This window comes from Ascidia mentula, chromosome 9 (genome assembly GCF_947561715.1).
Source record: "Ascidia mentula chromosome 9, kaAscMent1.1, whole genome shotgun sequence".
Lineage (NCBI taxonomy): Eukaryota > Metazoa > Chordata > Ascidiacea > Phlebobranchia > Ascidiidae > Ascidia > Ascidia mentula.
In genome coordinates this window covers 5,757,185-5,767,692 of record NC_138574.1, presented here as the reverse complement: position 1 = coordinate 5,767,692, position 10,508 = coordinate 5,757,185, and the positions used below count along the sequence as shown (strand labels likewise).

At 36.5% G+C, this 10,508-nt stretch overlaps 1 protein-coding gene across 1 annotated transcript; it reads right to left on the bottom strand.

Annotated features, from left to right (window-relative positions):
• Positions 1-1,829: 1,829 nt before the first annotated feature.
• LOC145914434 (carbohydrate sulfotransferase 11-like) lies at positions 1,830-4,289 on the bottom strand. Its single transcript, XM_083002264.1, has 5 exons — positions 4,112-4,289; positions 3,484-3,638; positions 3,058-3,310; positions 2,257-2,428; positions 1,830-2,043 (listed from the first exon to the last, which is right to left on the bottom strand). The coding sequence occupies exons 1-5, from the start codon at positions 4,287-4,289 to the stop codon at positions 1,830-1,832; spliced, it is 972 nt and encodes a 323-aa protein (XP_082858390.1).
• Between the last annotated feature and the right edge of the window lie 6,219 nt (positions 4,290-10,508).

Sequence of the window (10,508 nt, the reverse complement as noted above, 5' to 3'; positions counted from 1 at the left end):
ACGTGCCTTAATGAACGAATGTTGGTTAAACAAACAAAAGCGATAACATACAATTTTCATTATCTTCTACAAACAAAAAAACATGTTGCAGTCAGCGCCTCACATTAACATTGTATCAGCATCCACCAGTTAACGATAAACTCTTATTTGAATTTTTGTCAACATTTTCGTGGAGCATCATAGCATAACCCTTTACCACAACACAGCTACAAATCGACGTTTAAACATTTGCTACAAAGATACCCCCAAGTTCCACTAGTTGTTTATATAATCACAACCATTTTATCTTTAAATTTCATTTCATTTTTGTAAACGCGGAAGGACAATCATTGTAATCCGCGGTATCAAATCACTTTATGTCACAAATACTTGGGAGGGGAGAAAAAGAGATTTCTGCGTCAAGGAAGAATATCGTTGACAGCAGCTTTTATCTTCTGTGGCAGGCGGCTTTCACGGAGCGTTGGGCTGCTAATGTAATCTGTCTATTGCATTACTAGGTACAGTAAAGGCGCACACTCGGATGTCATCAGTCACCAACGAAATATCACTCCCACCACCTCGCCTCAATGTTCATATTTTTGATGTTGTATACAATGTATTGTGTATACCGATATTACATTTCTGACAATACTTACGTGGGCCTGTGTTTACCAGCTGGCTATTCATACCCCAGTAAACACACATCGCTCAATTAATTCAATGTCGTGGATGTGACATCTTGCACCTTGGTAACAATCTAATGTACAACAGGTTAATATTTGTCAACGAAAATTGCGCACGTGACGGCACTGGGTTTTTATGGGTGCTCGAATTGTTAACCTAACTTGATAACCTTGATGGTTTTATCGGTGCCATTTATTTTATGTATTGTTCATTAGCGTGTGCACATGATTTGATTTGACTTTGGGAAATAAACAAAATATACACGACAGAAATCACGCAAACTTAAAACCGTTTCTCAAGTTTATATCATGTGATTTAAGATTTTATGGCCAGCCAAACTCTGAACCAGTAACAAAAACCAAATACACCAAAAGGCTGCGTACATTGCAAAAGACGACGTTTTCCCGTTTTTGAGATGTAATTGTGCCTGGCGGCATAAGGGTTTTTGTTGCACTAGCGTGTGTATCGCAAGCTGTATATACTTAACGTTCTGCATGTGAAGTTCAATTTAATTCATTTTTAAACCCGAGCAAAACGATGACCAATAACAACTGCATAGGAAATCATACAAAAAATACAAAGTGATTAAAACAGCATCACACCCACATTGAGTTTAAACCTTGATTTCAACTTACCTGCTAACACAAAAAGTAACTTTTCGGTAGACTTTTTGAAGATTCTGAATTTTTATGCACCATATCTAGCTATTTGCTTAAAATTCTGCAATGAACCAACTCTTATTCAAGCTTTTATGTCGTGATTCACTGAAATATTCTCAAGATAGAGTTCTACCCTAACCTATGCTGTATTTATCAGTCAAAGATTTAAAGAGTCAAAAGCCGCATACAGGTTCACGCAAAAAAGGTTGACTTTAAGAAATTCAGTTTGTGTTACCTTCATTGCAATTTCAAACTTATTTTTTGTTGCACTGGGCCTCTCACTATAGCTTTCATTTAAAGTAATAAAACAAATAATGCAGTTAAAACCTGGAAAAAACCTTGGTCGCATGTTCGACTACAACGCGACGTTAAGTTTACTATACTCAAGAAAACTAACAACTTAAAACATTTATCAGTGGCATGTTCGACTATAACAATACATACAAAATAAACAACAAAACAAAACATATTTTTCCCCTTGTGTTGTTATTCATTGAATTGCATACATTACTGTTTGGGGAATCTTTCCTGTAGTTCAGATTTATTATAAGCAAACATTTCAAAGTCCCACTTATAAACTTGGTACAACTTGTTTAAACTTTCGCTGCCCAGATCTTTAAGCTCGGGATCAGTGTAGATATTTGTTTGACTTTTTCCACTTTTGGAATAACCCTTGGGCATTTCGAGACTCCTTGGAGCACCAACAAGGTTAAGAATATACCTATATTGCAACAATTAACGCGTTTAGTGTACTGAGATAAAATCTAAACTAAATAAACAAGTCTCCGTTGGTGAATATTCGTTGTGTAGATTCTCTTTTTTTTAGTAAAATCTTTGTCTTTTAGTAAAAGTTTTTACCACAGGCTCTTGTGTCAGTTTAAATTATTCCATTTTTTAAACATATTTTTTTACACACGCCTTGCCAAGCGCTTACTTCAAGTCTTCCTCGATAGTTTCTATCTTGGCTATGACGTCAAAGTCATTTTGACAGGGATGGCAAATCACCCGCACACTATTCCAATGGTTATCCCTCCCGTTAATATTTGTGTTGTTCGCATCGTAAATATAATCAATGAATTCAGTGAATGTTGGAATCTCTCCAGTAGCTGAAAATATAACAGAGGAACCATTTGTTTTCATACGGATGAAATTTCTATATAATTGTTGCTAAAAAATTTCCATCAGAAACGATTCGTTACGTAGTGAATCACATTGCTTTGTAAATTAATCAGAAGATTAAGACGTTTTATTCTACAGGCATGTCAACTAAATCAGAAGTGCGTTATTTATAAACTCAGTAGAGATTGTTATTCCGCGATAAAAAAGATTCGTTACGTTACTAGTTTTCCTGATCAAGTCAGCAAGAAATAATTCAAATAACGTGGGTATGAAAGTTACTGCTTTTAATGACGTGTATTTGTCACAAAAATCCATTTTTCAAACTCATTTTTAAACTTGTATAATTGCATAGGGGTTAACTGGTAAAATCGTTTATGAAGTAAACAATAAGTTACAACAGGACGGTTAAAGTTATCATGGTTCTAAAAGTACTTCAAACTATATAATTCTTTAAATAACATCGAATTTATAATGACCAAGATGAATGCATCAACGAACAAAAACGCTTTTTTGGTAGAATGGAACAAACTCTATTTAATCCTGATTGTTAGTGTTTTTTTATGTTTCGGGCAACGCAGCGACAAATTATAAAACACTGAAAAATATTCATTCTCACCATTTCTTCGATCTTCAGTGCCATATTTTTCACGTATAAGTCTAGCCCTCTTTTCAAAATGTGGTACCTTGCCATTCCATTGTTTGGTAAGTTTGTTTTTGTAAGCTGACAACGCACGTTCAAATGGATGTCTCACTACAATGAAACGAGTGTAGTTTTTCTTTTTCACAAATTCTGGAAAGCCATTACTTCTGATTGTAAAGTTTCGTGCAACAGTTTGATGAAGGAGGTATGATTGACCGATCACATTTTTCTATAAATTGCCACAGTTTGGTTTGAGTAGGTATTAGTGCAAACAGGGTTTGACATTAAAAATCATAGAGCGGCAAAACAGGACAGTGCGGTAATCTTAATATTTGTGCGTTTTAGCTCCTTAAAAAAGGAATCAAGAAAATTTTATGACTTTTTGTGCAGCAAAAATCTCACCGGAAATATATTTTTTGTGTTGTTTTCAGATCCATTTAGAGCCAACATAACCCGCTTCATATTTGAACAACCGGTCTTAGGAACTGGACAGTAAACAAGTTTGAATTTCTTTGACGAAATAAATTTAACCACGTCTTTTCCGGACCCAGTGAGACCTGCATATAAAAGCGTAATCAATCTTGACCAATAAAAATGCGAATATCACTTTACAACAAGTCGTCAACGACTGAAACAACTAGAAAAACAGAATGTCCTGACGTTTTCCTTTAGAAACCGATTATTATTTCAGTACTATCTGCACGAAAGTCTTTCTTTATTATGCGTTTTGTCCAATGTTTGTTGCAAATGTTTTTTTATGTGAAAAATGCCTTTATTGGTAAACCATGATGTCATGATGACCGCTTTTTGAAGTACAGCACTGTTGTTTAGAGTATTGCTCCACAATTTAACTCATAATTATAAACTATAAAAACTGGGGGTTGTTTGTCTGGAGTTTGGATTGGTAAATTATCCAACTATTGCAAGATTTATTTATTTTTCCATAAAACAAAGTTATACTACAGTTACAGACCAGTCGCACACTATAGTTTACACAGTGAACAGAATCGTATGTAAAATTTTATAATACCTAACTTTTTGCAAGTGTCATGTGCTCTTTTCCGTCTCTCCTCCATTCTATTTTTCATTCGTCTCATAAATTCTCTGTTGTCGTTTTCCAAACTATCCTCATTTTTCTCTTGTTCCGTTAGCATTCCTTTAGTTTTGTACAAGGGCGAAATTGACATATCCCTTCCCGTTTTGATCATGTTTATACTTTGTACGCTATGTAGCTCATAAAGCAACATTAATGTGGATAGAATGAAACATACAATTAGCACGTGTTGCTTCTTCGCTTTTTCCATTGCCCTCGCAAACAAATATCAATTTATACATATAAATCAGTCTTATAATCTTACATATCATTCCTGAAAATCAATCTTTTGGTTAGTTGCATTTACAAGACTGTATGACGTAGAAAGTAGTTTGTCAATACTTTGTAGCGCATAAAATTAATACACCACCTTACAATAATATGCGAATCATATTTTGTCACTTGCAAACGACCTCTCAAAACTTAGCGAAGAGTGCTTACCATGTAATCTTTACGGATTATTTTTAACATACATGTCAATTCATAACTAACATGTGGATATAACTGCTCTTCAACATAACTAATAGTTTCCATTAGAACTGCGTCGCATGAGATTAGAAGAATGCTCTGCATGGATGCTTGTGTATTGATTCTGGGAATCATTTCCCATTCTGTTGCAAGTGACCCTGACGATTTCCACCTTATTTTAGGTCAAAATAAAATAAAATGACTCTGCACAACCTCACAACTCGCCCTTCACATAACTAAAACCTGCAACGTGCAACGGGTGGAAGCGTTGAGAAAACGCGAGAAGGTTAGGACACAGGAAAACATAAAAACACGGTGATGATAAAACACGGGAAAAATAAAATTCCCTATTTCCCGTGTATTTATTTTTTTCCTGTTTCCTTATCTTTTCCGCGTTTTCGTGTGGGACAAATATATTTCCTTTGTGAGTAGAGAATCTTTTTATTTTATTTTAACCTAATTCTTGCTTTGCTTTTTTATAGACATTGATGATGCTTTTAACAAAGCGAAATATATTAGTCTAATTCAACAAGATTAACAGATTTTAGCCTGAAACGAAAATTTCTTAGATAATGCTCTGCATGGATATCACATCTTGCACGTAGGAACGGAATCAATACTATAACAACAACAAAAACAATGAAATCTGCATTACCGTCAAGGTAACATTTCAAGTAAATCCACAATTGTTATTTGTTGTAATTCAATTGTAACCAAAATAAGCCGTTTATATTCGCGCATCCGGTGGACTATTTTCAATGCGGTTATATCAGAACAACCAACTCATTTCCGCAACTGAATGTCAACATAACCCGCACCCTTACCTATTCGGTGGCTACTTATGTGGGATATAAAAGTTGATGCGTTCCTGCCATTTTTGTAACAATTACACACTTTACATTACTTTTCGAAGAGAGCAATACGAACACTAACATTTCAACATCCACTGACATCACATTGCACAATGGCTGTCAAGTCAAGAAAATTTGAATTTGTTTCACTTTTCTCTCACAAAAACGTTACTCAAATCTCGGTTGTATGTATAAATATTTTATAAGAGCTTCCAGCAACCATCGCATACCAATCGCAAACAACGTATACAAACCGTGTGCTGAATTATTGAGACGCATCGCGCTATCATCATCGAGACAATGGACAGGAAAAAGACAATTGACAATTGACAATAGATATTTATATTTAACGATATTTTCCGCAAGCTTCCGGCAACCATCGCATACCAATCGCAAACAATGTATACAAACCGTGTACTGAGTTATTGAGACGAATCGCGCTATCATCATCGAGACAATTGACGGGAAGTTACGTATCCTGCAAACTGGTATATGGCATATATAAAGTGGAGCCAATAATATGAATTGTTTATAAGCTGCAGACAGATGGCCACTGTTTCGAACTAAAAGGTCTCATCAGTGCAGCTGGTGTGACTTTCAGACCAAATGACCAAGCAAAGACTTCCACTTTGTGGTGACTATACAATCACCGTCATCCTTTGGGCACCAAACTAGGTGCAACTTACGGAAAAAACAAGGTGGAAACACTATGAACGAGCCGTGTTGCGTGAAAGAAAATGTCGCCGATTTCTTCCATACTGGTAGCGGCCACCAACAATGCCATGATATACACAGATTCTATGCGCCCTTTCTCATTTAATGCACAAAGTTGTTTAAACTTTTTCATAATATGACTCGTGCATAAATGAAGAAACGGTTTTTCGTTTAATTGTCTGTTGGTAGCCGTCCCAGATACAACAGAATAACGCCTATCAACGTACGATTCGAAATCCTCTGTCATGTATTCCGTCAACAAAGCGCGAATTGTCGCCATGGAACCATCGAAAATGATAAGTTTTACTCTTGTTTTAGCAGCAAATTTATTTTCATCACTTTTAAACGTTTTTGAAAAATGAGAAATCGATGTTACGTTATGCCTATTGGTGACATATGTCGCAACAGCTACAGGTGCGGTGCCTTTCGTGGGATTTCTCCTCCACCTCATTACCCGGTGGTACATCGATTTTAATAGCCGCATTTCTTGCTTTTTGCAAAACAGATTTCGATGGTACGCCATGTCTATATTATATAACGTCTTCATCTAGACCTTTATAATATTCTAATGGTTTTTTAGAAACACCACAGTTTTCTAATTCTTTTTTTTACGTTTTCTAAACGGGCGGCTTTTAGGGAGCACGATTTAGCTGTTGCAACATTGTGTCGTGGTACTCTAGAATAGCTAACATAAAAACAAGCGCAACGTCATGGATTTTAAATCAACGTCAGCCACGCAACCACAAAATTCAAATTTACACCGCATTTTACAATTAGAATATCGCTTTGAAGTGCGTTTCTGGTTCCAGTACTGATCGATAACTATAAAACTGCAATACGGGTTACTGCTTTTTATCCCATATCTTATAATGTCAGGCCAGTCTTTACCTGTGCAGCCTCTGTTGCGAACTGATCCAACGATCAACCTGAAATTGTTTTCAGACAAAGTAAATGTGGCAGATTTTTCAAAAGAGTTTGGTTCCCTAATTTCGGTTTGACTGATGCTAATATTGCCGGATAAAAATGAGCACTCAGCTCATCAGTGCAGCTGGTGTGACTTTCAGACCAAATGACCAAGCAAAGACTTCCACTTTGTGGTGACTATACAATCACCGTCATCCTTTGGGCACCAAACTAGGTGCAACTTACGGAAAAAACAAGGTGGAAACACTATGAACGAGCCGTGTTGCGTGAAAGAAAATGTCGCCGATTTCTTCCATACTGGTAGCGGCCACCAACAATGCCATGATATACACAGATTCTATGCGCCCTTTCTCATTTAATGCACAAAGTTGTTTAAACTTTTTCATAATATGACTCGTGCATAAATGAAGAAACGGTTTTTCGTTTAATTGTCTGTTGGTAGCCGTCCCAGATACAACAGAATAACACCTATCAACGTACGATTCGAAATCCTCTGTCATGTATTCCGTCAACAAAGCGCGAATTGTCGCCATGGAACCATCGAAAATGATAAGTTTTACTCTTGTTTTAGCAGCAAATTTATTTTCATCACTTTTAAACGTTTTTGAAAAATGAGAAATCGATGTAACGTTATGCCTATTGGTGACATATGTCGCAACAGCTACAGGTGCGGTGCCTTTCGTGGGATTTCTCCTCCACCTCATTACCCGGTGGTACATCGATTTTAATAGCCGCATTTCTTGCTTTTTGCAAAACAGATTTCGATGGTACGCCATGTCTATATTATATAACGTCTTCATCTAGACCTTTATAATATTCTAATTGTTTTTTAGAAACACCACAGTTTTCTAATTCTTTTTTTTACGTTTTCTAAACGTGCGGCTTTTAGGGAGCACGATTTAGCTGTTGCAACATTGTGTCGTGGTACTCTAGAATAGCTAACATAAAAACAAGCGCAACGTCATGGATTTTAAATCAACGTCAGCCACGCAACCACAAAATTCAAATTTACACCGCATTTTACAATTAAAATATCGCTTTGAAGTGCGTTTCTGGTTCCAGTGCTGATCGATAACTATAAAACTGCAATACGGGTTACTGCTTTTTATCCCATATCTTATAATGTCAGGCCAGTCTTTACCTGCAGCGTCTGTTGCGAACGGATCCAACGATCAACCTGAAATTGTTTTCAGACAAAGTAAATGGGCAGATTTTTCAAAAGAGTTTGGTTCCCAAATTTCGGTTTGACTGATGCTAATATTGCCGGATAAAAATGAGCACTCAGCTGTTCTCTTAGATAATTTGCAAACATCGTCGTTCGATGATATTTTACCAACATTTCCATCATTCGTTTCCTCATTTAAATGAACATTTTGACAACTGATATTGTCGTGTAGAACAGGAGAAGGGGTATTATTTAATTCTTTGGTTGAGTCTGCCAATGTTATGTTTTCAGTGACAAAATTACAAGTTGAAGAACAGACGTTAATTATGTTCTCCTTATTTTTCCCCAAATACGTTTCAATAATTTTATTTTATTCTTCTGAAGTTTGGCGAAATTTGTGTTGTAAAGGGATTTAATCAACAAACACCAATCGGTGTGTTTCGATGAGTCAAAACTGGGAAATGTTGCTGATAAAACCTCAGTTATTTTCCGATTTGTTCATTGGGCATGCTACTACCTCCCTTTTGACATTACAAGCTGTTGCGCTGTCAACGGATGCGTTACAAGACATTTCTTTTATAATTTTATCAGGTGTAATACTGGACGTTTCTTCTTCAGTTTTAACAGGCGCATGAGAAAACGTTTCTTCCCTAATTTTAACGGGGGTATCAGAAGCGAATGCGTCAAGTGACCAATCACAAAATGCGTTTCCCGTAGAAACATCCTTGCCTTCAACAAAACTGCTTGATGAAGCACAAAGGTTGTCAACATTAGCAAGAGCTTCGGTTATTTTTACAATGTTCTTTTCCCAAAAGCGTTTTGGTCGCTTCACTTGTTGATTAATTTTCGGTTTAAATATTTTACCTTTAAAGTAGATTTTTGCCAATTGCCTCAATGCGGAAACAGAATGTGGATCGAACAAAAGATATTTGCTTAAAGCTTCAACAAACAGTTCTGGTGGGAGAGTAGTGACCTTTCCACGTCGTGGCCGGGATCTGTTGTTGGGTGGTAGTGTTTGTGACGGTGCTTGACATTTTCTAAATCGACCGAATTTAGCCTTTGGAGCTCCTCCCTCTTCGATGTTTCTCTGACGTTTTTGCGTTGCAGAAATGCGGAGTGATCTTGTTTCCGCAGTCCCTCCTCGCATGCGAGTATATGGGATCGTTTTTGGTCCCTGTGTGCAACCGTATGTAATTTTCGCGATATTACACACGTTTGTAGGCGACACCATCACACACAAGGCAAGATGTCTTAACTGGGCGGAATTCTTTACAATTTCTGCAAATTTATTTATTTTGTTTATTCTGATTTTAATTTTTTGCATTGGTTTTTCTTAAATAAGCTTTCCGCTTCATGGAGCAAAAACAGAGAAAGATCCACATGCGGTTTTACAGCTGTGGACTCCCAACCTCTGGTCTTATGCGTTGCATCGAAAGTGTACAGCTATGGTCAGGGGGCACTGTGTATTATTTTGTTTAATTTTGACCACGCAGTGCACAAAAATACATGATGTGAAACAAAATAACATCATTATTATTACGTTGGTTTCCTGTGTTTATGCAGTCTTACATACACTGTATCGCTATTAACCACCGCCTGAATAGTAGGCGAAAACACCAGTCGTAAACGATAATATGCCAAAGCGATTTAATGGGCTGAAATGAAGCATATATTTCAAATCAAACTTGAAACCAGTACAGAGAAAGATATAACATAACCTCGAGTTTCCTCAGTTTCAGCGCACCGTTTCGAAATCCGAAGTAAAGTTCAACAAATCAGCAAACTGATGACAACATAAATTACTACTGATGCTGCCAAGCATGTTTTGTTGCTGCAATACGGCTCTTCTGCCAATGATTTTAATATATCAACCTTTTAGCCACAATGCAGCAGCCTTTATCAGAATATGATGAACACATGCACATCCTGATAAAGGCTGCTGCATGGTGGCCGAAACGTTGATATAATAAAATTATTGCCAGAAGAGCCGTATTGCAGCAATGATGACAGCATGATAATCCAACACTTTCTATTTGTTTTTCTGACAGCACTTTCTGTGTAGTTCAGAACAAAGGCCATAACTCTGCAAAAAAACACAATATAACAATACATCCAAAATAAACAACAAAACAAAATATATTTTTTCGCTTGTCAAATTAGGCTAATGATGTTAATCATTGAATTGCATACATTACTGTTTGGGGGATCTATC

Excerpts from the sequence above, each read along its gene's own strand:
- LOC145914434 (XM_083002264.1), bottom strand. The coding sequence starts at position 4,289 with ATGATCAAAACGGGAAGGGATATGTCAATTTCGCCCTTGTACAAAACT. Across the intron at positions 3,639-4,111 it reads TGACACTTGCAAAAAGTTAG|GTCTCACTGGGTCCGGAAAA; the intron begins GTATTATAAAAT and ends TTTTATATGCAG. Across the intron at positions 2,429-3,057 it reads CACTGAAGATCGAAGAAATG|CTACTGGAGAGATTCCAACA; the intron begins GTGAGAATGAAT and ends TTATATTTTCAG.